Here is a 15,467-nt window from a genome sequence, read left to right on the forward strand (position 1 = left end):
AATAAATAAATAAATAAATAAATAAATAAATAAATAAATAAATGAATAAATAGATAAATAGATAAACCGATGCTCAGGCCAGTTTTTCTTTCTTATACAGTGTTGGAGGTTTATTGCAACTGATTGACAAATTTTCCTACATCGACGTAAATAGCAATGAATACTCAGTATTATTAATCAGCGTTTATAGTAGTCCTACAGTTGCCATGATGCAGAATCCTGTTGGAAGTTAAAATCTGTGTTAAAAAAGTAAACAACTTCAAGTTTTAAAAAAAGTGTATATTTACAATGAAAATGTCTCTTTTTTGGACTCACGCTGTACTCACTTTTGACACTGTAAAAATTTGTATTGCCTGGTTTTATAGTATGATTGTGTCAGCAGAAAGAATTATCAGAATGCGATAATCAACAATCATTAATTCAATTTATCAATTCATACATTGAACATGCTTGGAACTCTTTAAACGGTCGACTGATGCTCGTTGCTTATCTAAAAGTTTTCTTCTGCTTCTTGCAACATGAAAAAAAAAAAATGAAGAAGAGATATATTTGAAATCATTAAAGAAGGAAATGAGGAAGAAAATTAAAAGAATGTATATACGGAGAGTAAAAACATATTGCATTGGCCGGGAATCGAACCCGGGCCTCCCGCGTGGCAGGCGAGAATTCTACCACTGAACCACCAATGCTTCGATGAAGTTCAAGTATAATTTATTCACAAAGTTTGTTTGGGGCTTCCCGAGCTTCCTTCGAGTTGATGACATCACTACCTCTGGATAACATGCAAGAGCTATGTGCAGTCACAGTGAAAACTTGTGAAACATTTCACAAATTTCTTGTTTGAAATCAGATTTTCATTAAATTTCCAGCATCCTGTTGGTCTTTAGTATCACTATCAGATGTTGTTAAATAGAATCGGCTTTCCACATTCGATGTAGAGCTGTATAGATTTTTGAGTTTCATTTAGAAATAATATGCATCATTAGCCATGCAAAGTTAATTTAGTATAATTTCTCTTTAAAACTCTGCTTACTATTAATCTGTGCAATTTGAATCACACTCTCCCTGTATCCGGAGGCTTCCCAGACAGGTGATGTGCGTTTTGCATTTCCTACAAAACAAATTTTCTCTTATTCTTGCCAAGTGAAAAAAAAAAGTGGAAAAAAATTTCAATCTGGTAAGGAGATCAAACTGTTATAGAGTCTGCAAGGATGAAAGTTAAAATTAATGCAACAAAAAAAAAAAACAAAAAACAAAACATATTGCATTGGCCGGGAATCGAACCCGGGCCTCCCGCGTGGCAGGCGAGAATTCTACCACTGAACCACCAATGCTTCATGTCTATGAGGGGTAAACTTACCATATATATATCAATCTATGTGATGACCTGCGAGCACTCCGCATGTCAAAGCAGTGGACTGAATGCAGACTGTGGCACGCAGTGCAGTGCAGTATGCTCTTTGGCTGAATGTCTCTTTGCATGTATTGCGAAATGTGGGACTGTTCACCACACTACTTTGTACAGCGACTGAGTACACCTGCAGCTGACACACGCATGCACGTGTACTTGTGTGCTCGATGCACAACGTGGTTAACTTGACTCTTTGAAAAGCCTTTACTCAGTCCCAGGAAATCTTAGAAAGATAGTCATGGATGAAACTGATCGTAATGATATTCCATGTGACGATGATCTCCGGAAGAAGAAAAAGTCGAAGAAGAACAGGGTAAGATACAATTAAAACGCTGAAAAGTATAAAACAAATATCAAATTCATGAATTGTAAGTTTACACGGTCACTGTGTCTGTAGAATCTAAGGGCCTAACGCTACATCGCAAGTGTTAGCATGGCCATGCATGGCCTAACTGCGACAGCCGCCGGCTGCGCCGTGCTCCCATAAAAGATCTTCATGTTGAACAAACGGGTGCCTTTGCGGCGCTATATTTCCTTAATTTTTCAACAGAAACTACTAGGAATACTTACATGGGTCGATGAAACCTAAATGACTATCATCGGCGACTGTTTGATGCATTTCATTGCTTGTGATGCACAAAATGATGTCTTATAAGCAGCTCACCGATGTTCACAGAATTCACAATCACTTGCACAAGCGCACAGAATACTTGAACTAACATAAGCGAAACTGCGGGGAAGCCGCCAGGACCGCGCCTGGCGGCGCGGTCTCCGGGGCTAGGCCATGGCCATGCCATGGTTAGTGTCGTTGTAAATTTATAATAAAAGTAAACGTGAACATGAAGATCCCGTACGGAACTCGCGTGCGAATTTATATTGCCGTGAGTTTACGTGTAAAAATTGATCAGCGATAGACCGGTTAATTTAACTGATTAAAATCTCACGTCATTAATCATAAAATATTTGTCTCCTTTCTTTCTCACTCACACACTCTCTCTCTCTCTCTCTCTCTAACGTTAGGTCTACTGTCTATCCACCACACCAGCGGCTAGCGGCGACTCATTCATAGCCAACATAGCCATAGGGGTTCTAACAGTTGCTAACGTTAGTAGTCATATTTATAATTCTTCTAAGTTAAGTTCTAGCATATGTTATTCTATAGTAGTAGGCCTAGATAGAACACTAAAACCCTGCCTGTTTTGGCAATTGTGCACTTTACGGCCCTATCAGTACCTCATTCGCCGTGTGCCAAGGTGATATCCCATAAACCATTCCGCACTGAGCAGCTGGCGAGCTTCTCTTGCTGTATGGAACGCCGTTTGACAAGTGATAAGGTCACTAAAACTAAAAGCCCGCCTCACGGCACTTCTGCAGAGCTAGCTGATCGCGCAAACCAACCATGTGGGCGAGAGGCTTGCGCTAGTGTGTGTGTGTGTGTCCATGTAGTGGCTCCCCGTAAATCGGTAGCAATACACACTTCGCAAGGCGTCTGGTAGACTGTGTAGACAAAATAAACACTAAAAGACTGACGAATCGAGATAAGATTTTGTGTTTTTTTATCGTTATTTTACAGAATAATTCCACCAAGGCCGCAGTGGACATATGCCCTCCGCAATAGGTGTAATTAGTGATAGATACCCTGCTTATTATATCACGCAAAATTCATTCATTTAAAATCATGATTGAAGCACGAAAGTGTACCACTCGTTGCGTTCCAGTTGTGTGCCAATCAATGCACAACTCGCTCTCGATGACGCCGTGCCGCACAGGCAGGGAAGGGCGTTAGAGCAACCATGTGGCGTACCGTAAGAGCTTTCATCACGCACACGCACGTTGACACATTCACACACACTAGCTGCATGCATCCCAACACGAAATCTCACACACATGTACACAGTACAGTGCCGGAAGACCCGCTGTCGAACCGCGGTGCCTTATAGGAACTCGAACTCGCACGCACTTCTCGATTAGGGAAAAATCTCGCACCGATAATATAGGGCCATAAAGTGCACAATTGCCCCTGTTTTTAGTATAAATTTAGAGGTAGGGTCAGGGCCCCAGGCCGGATGCCTCAGACTGAGCAGTCCGGGAAACCTGCTCATGAGGGGGGCTCTGCTTTGTATGCTAATTTTATTTTACTCTGTTCCTCCTCAGCCTCATGGACATTAGCACCCCAGCCATGCTCAATCTATCACCTTATCAGAGGCCCTTGGCTCGGCCCGGGGGTGAGATGCTCATGAGCCCCCTTTTCATTTTTATTTATCCTTGTACCTTGTAGTAGTTATCCCCGAATGGAAGACCTCCACTAGGAAGGGTAAATTAACTCAGGGTTGACGAGAGTGGTAGCGCAAGTTTATTTTGCTTTATGAGAGCTTTGATTTTTTTAGTTTGGTTTTGAAGACTTCTTTACTCTAAGATAATATTATTTCTTTTGGGAGGTCGTTCCAGAGGGAAATTACATCTGGGAAGAATGAGTTTGCCAGCTGGCTTGTGGAGATGAAGGTTGATACGGCGTTGTGCTGCTCGTCGTGTGTCGTGTGTCGACCGTAGCCTGGTTACTTTCTTGTTGAGGCATATTTGTGGAGATCTTGGTCAAGTTCACCATGGATGAGCTTGTAAAAGCTGATGAGGCGTAGATGTTGTCTTCTGTCCTCCAGGGGAATCCATCTCACATTTGACATATAAATTGTGGCAAGTTCACACGGTAATTTTTTGTTACACACAATGTCCACTCTCCATGACTAACCACTAAAGCTAACGTTAGATTGTCTAATAACCCCGGAGCGCTGTAACCAGTAACAGGAACATGTTGGGGTCGCTGGTGCAGTTAGAGTGTCTAGAAATAGATCTATCTACTTTATTGTAGGCCAGTGTTTAGTGCATAGTCGACATCATACTTCAGCTCTGTAACTTGTTTGTCAGAAAGATATTTTTGTCCCCGCCGAACGAGTTCGAGCAGGGGACTATGAAACGGGCTCCGTACGTGTGTGTGTCCGTGTGTCCGTCCGTCTGTCCGTCCGTCCGTCCGTGTGTCCGTGTGTCCGTGTGTCCGTGTGTGCGTCCGTGTGTGATCAAAATCTTCAATTTGCTACTTCTCTGTCATTTATGAGCCAATTTTGATTCTGTTTGCTTTATATGATAGCACTACATGGGAGCTTTGAAACTTCTACACAGAATTTCAGTTGTGACCTTTGACCTTGACCTTTGACCTATATTGTACATTTTGCTACAAAATGCTACTCCTTCGCCATTTCTAACCCGATTTCGATTCCGTTTGCTTTATGTGATGGCACTAGGTGAGGGCTTCAAAACTTCTACACAGAATTTTGACCTTTGACTTCTTTGACCTTTGACCTTGATTTTTGACCTATATTGTACATTTTGCTACGAAATGCTACTCCTTCGCCATTTTTAACCCGATTTCGATTCCGTTTGCTTTATATGATGGCACTAGTTGAGGGCTTCAAAACTTCTACACAGAATTTTGACCTTTGACTTCTTTGACCTTTGACCTTGATTTTTGACCTATATTGTGCATTTTGCTACAGAATGCTACTCCTGCGCCATTTCTAACCCGATTTCGATTCCGTTTGCTTTATGTGATAGCACTAGGTGAGGGCTTCAAAACTTCTACACAGAATTTTGACCTTTGTCTTCTTTGACCTTTGACCTTGATTTTTGACCTATATTGTACATTGGCTACAAAATAATACTCCTTCGCCATTTCTAACCCAATTTCGATTCCATTTGCTTTATGTGATGGCACTAGGTGAGGGCTTCAAAACTTCTACACAGAATTTTGACCTTTGACTTCTTTGACCTTTGACCTTGATTTTTTACCTATATTGCACATTTTGTTACAAAATGCTACTTCCGGCGGGGACATATGTTACGCACCGCGTAATTTCTACTTTTCCTTGTTTCGATAGACTCAATATCTCTGCAGACGGTTGACTGATAAGTGATGTCTAAGTAGGGTCTATATTGCTAATTAGTGATACCATTTTTGGAACCTTCCTGTTCTTCAACCAATACTTGGCTTTCTCTTTGAAGAATATACTTTGTGCTTTCCTTTTGATGCACTCCCTCTTTCTGCAAATAGCTCTTTGCATTCATCATCTAAAGTTGACAGACCTGATTGATATATTACTTGTTCCAATGAAATAATCTCATCTTTCCTAAATAAGATCTGACTCAATTTTAGCTAGTCCTGGCTCAATTTTAGCTAGTCCTGGCTCATCTCCGCCAACCGACTCATCTTCAGTATAGTCGCTGTCAGACTGTCAATTGACCTCATCATCAACAAGCAATACCAAAAGGCTCAACACTAACTTTATTTCTTTGGTGGCCCATTTGGGCCACCAAAACCATCAAAACTTCATTTGTTGGTGGCCCGAAAAATAAAGACAAATATGAGAGATAATTCATTTCATGAAACATCAGAATAATACAATAACACATGATGATTATGTGGAAATATGCAGGTGAAGAAAGTGCTTCAAATTCCACCTACTGTGACTAAAAAAGTAAAATAATTTGATGAAACATAAGAATGATTATAAACCATGATAATTATATGAAAATGGGCAGCTATGATTATGGGCTTGCAATATCACTTGCTCTGACTAAATTTACCGAGTCTTAACATAATGCAATATATTCAATTGAGGCATAAACATGATTCTAATGTGCACCACATATGTATGAAATCAAAATAGGGGTATATCTACTTCTCTTTTGAGGTAAATATTTTGCTATGAAAACTAGCAGCGATCTGGCAACCCTGGTCCAGCCAGCTGAGCCAGGAGTTATTCTCCACTTTCCTGACTGAGGAAACACATAAAAACACTGTACACACTTACAAATATTATGGTGGCCTGAGTGGGCCACCAAAGCATATAATTTCTTATATAATGGTAGCCATGGGCCACTGGGCCACCTCTAATGTCAAGCCTTGGCTATGACTTGAGTAATGCTATGTCTTTGGTGTCACTGAAAAGTGTTGTCTCCTTCAGGGTGCAGAGTTACAGTGCTCGGTTGATTATGTTTTCTTTTTTATTGAAGTCCTGAAACCCAAATCCAAGTTGACTCTTTCGACATTCCTGCCTGACGCTGCTGCAGCAGCCTATTTGATAAAGGTGCCATTGTTTTGAGTAGAGGCTAGCTGACAATTCTCACTCAGTACTGTGGCAGAGGGCAAAGGAGGTTGTTGTTGTTTTGAATCGATGATGATTAATTCAATGTCATCAGCATGTTGTATTATTGGGACATAACTTATTTTTTATTGAAATCCTGAAACCCAAATCCAGGTTGACTGTTTTGACAGTCTTGTCAGATGGGTACAGTGGCATATCTTAGGGGATTCTGATCAAGATGCACTTGTTTTGAGTAGAGGATAGCTGACAATTCTCTTAGTACTCTCGGTACTGTGGCAGAGGGGAGGTTTGTTGTTGTTGTTGTTGTTTTGCCCCAGCACTCTTCCTCGTATGGATTTCTACAGTGTTTGTGGATTTTGCTTTCATTTCTTAACTTCTCCTATCTATTTTGTTGGCCACAGAAAGGTAAACCTGATGATGAAAAGCCGTCACAAAATGGAAAAATCAGCAGCGCCGAAGAAGATGAGAAACCATCAGCATCCTCGGCTTCAGCAGACAAGAAGAAGAAGAAAAAGAGAAAGCAGGATTCTTCCGAGGAGGATGGCGATGTTACGTCCAAGAAGAAAGTAAAAACCGAAGGGAGTTCGGCATGCAGCACTGAGAAAGAGAAGAGGACTACTTCAGAAAATATGGTACAGTATCACTTGCTGTTTGGTCTCCTCTCTTAACTCCTCTGATAGTGAGAAAGATTTCTTGTCTCATTAGGCATCAAGTGACTCAAGTCTCCTTCAATCAAATTCATTTCGATTCTGTCCTGTAATTTGCATGTCTTTACATCATACAGACATCTTTCAAGTTGACAGAGATGGAAATCACTTTTCAAGTGCATCAGACCTGACTGTGAATGAAACCGGTGATTACATATTGACATTTTCATGACAGATTTTGCAGACTGTCATTTTGTGTTGTAATATGATGAATGTTGTGGTGAAGTCTGTAGAAAAAGAAAATATAAACATCTGCAGAGAATTATTGCCAATCATTGGCTTATAAACAAATAACTGAAATGAAAAATTTCCCTTGTGCATCGCCCAATCTGGTATTAAAGCAAATCAGAAAAATAACTGCATGTGTATTGTGATGGAAAGGCAGTCATCCTTGGAATTCTTCTTGCAATTATCTTTTGCCAGGATGTGGATGTTGACAGTGCAGAGATGCAGGGGGCCTTCTCAAAGTTTGACATTGGACCAAAGACGATAGAGCGGCTCAAAGGTACGTGAATATGTATCAGAACATCCAAGATGAGAGGAAGGATCGTAGATTGCAGATAAGAGTGTCAATTAGGCTGTAAGACTTAATCAAATCTTGAAACCTGTCAAGAAAGAAGTATTCAGTGTGTTACATGTTAACACTAGTCTTAGAGTGACAGCGCCCATTACTACAAGTTGTACATGGTGAAATAGCATGACATCATTGGTAATGCAAATACTAAAGATAGACTTTTAATCATAATGAGATTAATAAGAGTTTATCAAATATGTGTCAACTCAAGAGGGGCAAATCATTTATTAGACTTGCAGGCAAAATCTGATAAAGCCCAGTGGTCAGGCACCCGAGTCTGAATTTCATTTTTCTATGCAGTAAGTGCATTTATCCTGGATGTTCATAGAATCCTCAAGTAGACATTACAGTTTTCTGTTGTATCACAGAGCAATGACTCATCTGACATTGTAGCTTAAGCCCCAGTCACATATAAACTCTGGTGCTCAAGGATCTACACAGCAATCCCCAGATCATGTGTGCGATGATCTGGGGAGATCTGGCATAGATTTGCCCCGAATGGAGCGTCGACGAGCATTTGTGACTGTACACACGGCAGCTACACGGATGAGGCCAGACTAAGACGACATCTACACGGCATCTACACGGCGCTAACACAGACCATGCCGGACAAAGCTGGCATCTACACAGTCCATGCAGGCAGAGCACAGCATCTACACAGTCCATGCAGGCAGAGCACGGCATCTACATGGTCCAACAAGGCAGCAACACGGACTAACATGGCAGCAACACAAACCAACACGGCAGCAACACGGACTAACACGGCAGCAACACGGACCAACACAGCAGCTACCCATGTGCCACACCTGCAGACGAAAAAGCGAGCAAATTTTAAATTTTTATCAGTCTTCTTCTCGTTCTCGTCATGTCAACATTGCTTTTTCTTCTTGAGTAAATCATCAAAAAAATTCACACAACTGATATATATGTTGCATCTCTAAAGGGTTGTATGGGCCATTCTCCGAAAAAGTGTGTAATTACAGTTGTACACGTGACAAAAATTCAACATCACAGATTTCATTCATTTTTTACCAATTCAGAAAATTTAATCCCGTAGGAATACATAACAATCAATGGGTGATTTTTGAGAGCTCATATTTATTTTCTAGAAAAATTTCCAAACGCAGAGTCCTTTTTTTGCCAAGTCATGTTAAAACCACATGTCAGATAAGTTAGCAGAGGTAGCATCTTAGAAAATTTGTGATTGTCTGCTTATTTCTTGATTTAAAATGGCAATGCTAATGTAAAACTACAAGCTTATACATAAACAAACATCATGGAAACATTTTTGAGACAGCCTTGGTCTAATCTGTGATAAAAATGATCGTGATTTATAAAGTGAAGGCTAAATAGAAATCAAGATCATAGTATAATCTATATCGGCTTAAAATATATTGCCCTGATTTAACTTTTACCTGCATTTGAATTATATCAGTAATCTCATTGTTTATGTATAAAACATTATGAATAAGTATTACACTTCTCATAAATAGAAAATGCCAGGTAACATCTCCGCCAGATTACATATTGGATCCGAAGAAGACCAGTGTGGTAACATATCTGACACATTAGAAGTTCCGTTAGCGTGTACATTTCAGACCCAACGCCAATCATGCCAATGAATTCATTTTAACTTGTAAGAACATTACAATGTGACTATTTTACACCACACTTCTAATCGTAAAGAATGATCTCGTCATAGAAAGAAAGATTAGATAACTCTTCATTCATGTCAGTAAAACTTTGAGATAAACATGAAATACAAGAACCAAACAAACATAAATCCATTTTTTTTTTATATAGTTCAGAAATTTTGTAGTTACACAGAAGACAGTAAAAATGAAATTGGAAAAGATTTATATGCAAATAATACACATGAATTCAATTTTCCTTTCTTCCTGCCTCAAGAAATAGGCCATGCGACACTTTGTGACTCATAAAAAACTATTGGTAACGTAGTTGACATGTTTGATGATAATGTATCTGATGTGCCATTACCGTATCAAAAAAAGCTCAAATCATGCCGTCCTGCCAGGACACGGATCCAGCCTATGAGGTGAAGTAGGCCCGGAGGTATTCTCTTTTGTTCTTTGCGGCTGTTTTAGAGGAGTTTTTAGGCAGCTGTGACACTTTATCCATGAAAGGGTTGTCCTTCCTCCATTCTCTTGAAACGATATTGTGGTCATTGTCCTTCTGGTCAGCAACACCGATATGTTCGACTTTGTTTCATAGTCTCGGCAGGTTATGCAAGCAGAGGCAAGCATGCACAATGTTCATCACTGTCTTTGGTCTTTGAAGCATGGTCGTCGGCAGGCAACGAAAGCGATGTGCAAGGATACCGAAGGCGTTCTCGACAATTCTTCGGCCTCAGGATAGTCTGTAGTTGTAGATTCTCTCGACTTTGACATGTTCCTCTTGGAAAATGGCTTCATGATGTATGTTTTGAGAGCAAAAGCGTCATCTGCTGCTATGTAGAAGGGCATAGGTGTGTCGTCATTTGGTAGTGGCTCGGGATCTGGCAGACCCAAAACTCCTTTGTTGATTGCTTCGCTCAGTTCACTGTTGTTAAAGACTGGTGCATCACCAGCTGATCCATTGCTGCCTACCTCTGCCCAGATGAACTTGTAATCAGTGTTGACCAAGGCCATCAAAATCAAGGAATGGAAGCCTTTGTAGTTGTAGTACAATGATCCTCCACGAGGAGGACACTGAATGGCTATGTGCTCCCCGTCCAAAGCACCTACACAATTGGGTAGCTGCCATCTCTCTCCAAACTGCTTGGCAATGTCCTTCCTTTCAGCTGGCGTCCCCGGGCAAGAAACCAGTTCTTCTGCAAACTCTGCAACAATAGCATCACAAACTTGATGGATGACCACAGAGATGGTGTTGTGGGCTACCCTAAATCCATACATCAGAGAGTGGTAACTGTGCCCTGATGCCAGGTATCTCAACGTTATTGCTAGCTTGATCCCAGGTGAGAGAGGTTCTCTGTGATTTGCATTCTTGGGCTTGATTCTGTGCTCAATACGTGACAGGATTTCTTGGAAAATTTCGTAGTCCATTCATAGGAAATTACAGAAACCCCTTGAATCTTCGTTCTCCAATTCTTTCATTAGCCTTGCATATTGTCCCAGGTCTGGTCTTCTGGCGAGCCATTGACGAACCCACATTAGTCTCATCTTTCGCACTCTTTGGACTGTTGTAGCAATAACTCTACGTTTTCTTTTCCTTCTTTCAGCAAGTTTGGCTTTTGCAATCAGAATACTGTTCTCAATTTGATTCTTTTGCAGTTCAAGTTAGCAGCTCAGCAGCTTCAATCTCATCTCATCATCCATTGTGATGCAGTGTCTGTGGCAGCAGAGAGAAGTGAGATGATGTTGAAATCTCCCCCAATTTATAGGGAAGTCGAGTGGGTCCGTGTGATCTTGATGTGAAAAAAAAAGTGATGGACTGCCAAGGATACTCCCGGCACATACACGGTCGTTCCAGGCATCAACACGGACCTTCCCGGCATTTATACGGCAGCCACACGGACCACCCCGGGAATCATGTAGAAATGCACACCTACCGTTTGCTTCGCAGTTTGTCAATCAAATTTTGTGCAGCTATTGGAGATGCTAAATTGAACCATATCAGAGAGTTTTCACAGAATTAGAAAGCCGAAAAGGGAAGAAAAATGAGAAATCGGAGTTGAAAAGAACGTCGGTCGCGAACATAGTCTCCGACATAGTAAGTAGTGCATCGATTTCGCAGAGAATGATGTCAACAATCAATTATACCAGGGTAATCGATTCTGGTAGTCTCTAATTAGCTGCTTACTAACAATATCGAACACGACTCGTGCAATACGTGTAGGCCCTATTTTCTTTTTCGTATTCTTTTCTGATTGTTTTCATTGCCACTATCATGATTATCACAATTCAAATTATAGATACAGATCATTCCTACCAGGATTTAGACGTCCTTTCTTTAAAAATTGTGGCAAGTATTGATTTCATCATGACAAAAGATGATAATTTAATTTGAATAGTGTGAAGGGAATATAATGAGGTTGAAGGAAAAGTGGAAGAAAAAGGTAAGGATATTAGAAGGAGGGAGGGAGAGAGAAAGAGAGAAAGAGAGAGAACAGAAGATGAGAAGGAAGTTGATTTCAAAGGGGATTTGTTTTTAGTAATCTATAATGTAGGCCTAATGATAATAAATTCATGAGAATAGTGTTAAAAAAAGTGTACAACCATGGACTTATAAAGTGCTCATTCTACTTAAAAAGATATTCACGGTGCTGTGGAAACAGAATATTGAAATTGACATGGTAATATGTTTTTAATTGATAAGTTCGATTTATAGTATTAATAATTGCTTTTATGATAGTATTTATTTTTCCATTTCTTTTTTTTTAATTATGTATACAAGAACTGCAACCCATATTTGCTTTTGTTTTGTAGTAAAGGTCCATTCTATTGTGAAATATGAATTCATGATGGATAATTTTCATTTTTTTCATATCTTTTACTGTTTTGTACACATATTATCCTTCCATCATTTAGTCAGCAAAAATGTTGACAGATATACAGTCACACGCAGTAGAAAATGAACTAAAACGATAAAAACAGACGCATCAAGATTACTTTCTTTCTTCCACTTTTTACTATTGAGCCGACGTAATTATTGTGGTTAAACACCAAACAAGCGGCTGTATCACAGACTACAACGATCAAATATCATCGTTATATTGCTCGTCCACATAATTGATCATCCATCATGCTGCGCTGAGCTGACACACTCGATCGGCATACTTTCGAGTCAAAATTAGCTACTTTTCTTCTGTAATTGGCTATGAAATTTCATAAAACCGTCAGATATGGTCCATCTTGACATTTCTGAGAGCCACGATGGACAAATTAAGGAAGGAAATGGTAGATGTGCATGGTGTGCATTTGTACATACCCCACCCCGGATTGCTCTGCCAACATGGCAATCCCCTAATGACGCTGGATGTTTTTGACATCCAAAAGTTGCCGTGTTGGCCTCCCAGATGTCCCTGGATCTACACGGACATACATGGATGTCGGAGGATGTCCAAGGTGTCAACATGGATCTCTCTCCGGATCACCCCGGATCTGGTCCGGGGCGATCCGGGATGTCTATGTGACTGGGGCATTAAAAGAAAAAAGTGTTGAGAAGATCACTAGGGTATATTACCTTCGCATACCTAGTCTATGTTAGAGACCCTTTCCCTTTAGTAGTCATAAGTGTAACAAGCAAAGGGTTGTCACAGGAGATATGGAGCAAGACAGTGCTTCTGTAGACTGTTTCTTCTCCTATATCCTAATGCCTTTGAATTACTCAATTCTGCTACCAGTATTAGGAAGCAAAAATTATCCAATCAGTGGAGCTCTGTTCATTAATTAATTAATTCATTTTATTTCAGCATGGTACAAGCTTTAGCTAGGGCTGTTCTTCAGCATGTCTGCACACAGATAATGCTCATGCATAATTCGTAATGACAGTGAATAGCTGACTCTTGGTATTTCAGTGGTTGAAGTGACTGACATGAGAAATTCACTAGGAACAGTTGGAATTTCTCCCAGCTCATAATAGAAGCGTTTGCCAACCTCAGAAGGCCCTCACACGTACATGCTCGACTTCAACTCACACCGCATTTTATTGCCTTTACGAACAACAGTGTGACAACCTTTGAAAAAGACTACAAAAGTAGTAGGATCACTTGCATCTTAGAATACCAAAGCTTTCAGAATACTGTAAAAGTGGAAATTTTCGCGGTGTTGAAATTTTCGCGCATTTCGCGCAACCAGAACCAAGCGCGAAAATAAAAGCATGCGAATATTTTTGCATGCCGTATGTTCCAGTGGTTGATGTCTTGATTCCGCGGAATTAAAAACACGCGAAACTCTATTCATCCGGCCAAGCGCGAAAAAATTAGTCGCGCGAAAATATCCTCTTTTACAGTACACAATATATTTCGCCCTTAATTTTATTTTGGTGAATTTTGAGTCAACTGATATTCAAAAAATCAACAACTCATGAAAATACTGTCTCCTGTAATAACACAAATGCACTGTATACCGACAACTGTAAAGAGACAATGTCAATTTCTCATTCCATCAATATGGTTTTTGAGATCATGAAGACAGGTTTGTCATAATTGTGTGGCAAGTCCCAATTTGCAATAAAGAAAACTCTCGAAACAAAGGTGCATGCATTATCAGTCATTATCTCAAGTATTATTGCATGCCGTGAGCATTGCCACATGATAGGATATTTTGTGATATTTTTATGTAATCATATCGTTTATGCAGCCAAGGGGATCAACTTCTTGTTTCCGATCCAAGCCAACACATTCAAACCCATCTCAGAAGGCTTTGATGTCATTGGACAAGCACGTAAGTTTGTGAGCCAACCACCACATCTCTTATTCTGTCGTTGCCCTTCCCTGTCATCTAGTTCATACACATTGGATCACAGGTTGCTGATGATTCGGGGCAGTACATCTTTTCACATTTGAACAAATCTTGAGCATTTCAAAGAATTATGTTGTTTGTCAACATGAAATTGAACAATTATTTTTTTTGTGTGTGTGTAAGTGTATCACAATACTGTGGAGTTGCTCTCAGCCTTATATTACAATGATTACAAAAATGAATGCTTCAGTTCTTTGTTCTTAGAAATTTCATAGAATCATTGAGAAAAAGAGATGACTTGCAAGGAAACAGTATGTATTTTTCAGTGCCAAGGTACAATGTAGGTAATGTTAAGTATGACCTGTGCTTGACTTGTGCTTGACATGTATTGCCATCCATGAATATGCTTTTTGTGGTAGTTGGCATTACTGGTACCACAGGATGCCTGCGAGCTGTGTCTAGTTAGTGTCAGCTTTATGAGCCAAACACACTCGGATCTTTGTGGGGTATGGGGGGAAATAGCATAGTTTTGAGAAGATGGTTTAGTTTGAAGAAAAAAAAAATGGTAGTCACTGTTCTCAACTTTTTCTTTGGACCAGTGCAGGCTGGGGTGCAGGTGTGAAAAGATTTGTAAGTCATATTGCAATCTCACATTTGAATGGCATACTGTCCAGAAATATCCCAGGATAATAACACTTCTGTATTTGCTTTCTTTCATATGAAGGACTGTGAGGAAAATTAGAGAGTTGTCAAGAAAATTGTACCCAAATGGGATATTTAGATTCCAGCACATTCATGTCCTTAAGACCTTGGTCATAAAAGTAGGATGGCTCTTGGGTTTTCATCTATTAATTTGACTGGTGTTTAAACTGCAAAAGCTTCTCACTACCTGTATTCCCTAAACCTTAGCTTATCTTCTTCTGGACATTATTTTATTCCAAACAACAATTTTTGTGTTGCAATTCTGTAAAGAGCATCAAGAAGCTAGTACAAACAACAAATCAGTATTGGGTTGGTGATTGATTTTGTCAAATTTGCCCCCCCCCCCCCCTTTTTTTCCTCCATCCAGGTACGGGAACGGGAAAGACACTGTCCTTTGTCCTGCCATTGGTAGAGAAGCTGCAACAGATACCTCAGAAGAGTGGACGACCACCAGTTGTTCTGGCCCTTGCACCGACCAGGGAGCTGGCCAAGCAG

The 15,467-nt window shown here is 40.1% G+C and overlaps 1 protein-coding gene and 2 non-coding genes across 3 annotated transcripts in view; 1 reads left to right on the forward strand and 2 right to left on the reverse strand.

The window, feature by feature from the left end:
- Positions 1 to 618: 618 nt before the first annotated feature.
- Positions 619 to 689, reverse strand: Trnag-gcc (transfer RNA glycine (anticodon GCC)). The gene has a single exon. It is a non-coding gene; the product is annotated as a tRNA-Gly (tRNA).
- Positions 690 to 1,263: 574 nt separating this feature from the next.
- Trnag-gcc (transfer RNA glycine (anticodon GCC)) lies at positions 1,264 to 1,334 on the reverse strand. Its single transcript has one exon. It is a non-coding gene; the product is annotated as a tRNA-Gly (tRNA).
- A 346-nt stretch (positions 1,335 to 1,680) lies between these two features.
- Positions 1,681 to 15,467, forward strand: part of LOC139727124 (nucleolar RNA helicase 2-like) — a 38,963-nt gene continuing 25,176 nt past the window's right edge. Inside the window, exons 1-5 of the mRNA XM_071638105.1 lie at positions 1,681 to 1,724; positions 6,969 to 7,199; positions 7,698 to 7,779; positions 14,169 to 14,252; positions 15,340 to 15,467. Of these exons, the coding sequence (XP_071494206.1) occupies positions 7,197 to 7,199; positions 7,698 to 7,779; positions 14,169 to 14,252; positions 15,340 to 15,467 (297 nt within the window). The 5' untranslated portion in view covers positions 1,681 to 1,724; positions 6,969 to 7,196. The remainder of the gene's footprint in view (positions 1,725 to 6,968; positions 7,200 to 7,697; positions 7,780 to 14,168; positions 14,253 to 15,339) is intronic.

The sequence above is a fragment of the Diadema antillarum genome, unplaced genomic scaffold (assembly GCF_040938485.1).
Source record: "Diadema antillarum isolate AM-2024a unplaced genomic scaffold, OU_Dant_1.0 seq00000119_RagTag, whole genome shotgun sequence".
In the NCBI taxonomy this organism is placed as follows: domain Eukaryota; kingdom Metazoa; phylum Echinodermata; class Echinoidea; order Diadematoida; family Diadematidae; genus Diadema; species Diadema antillarum.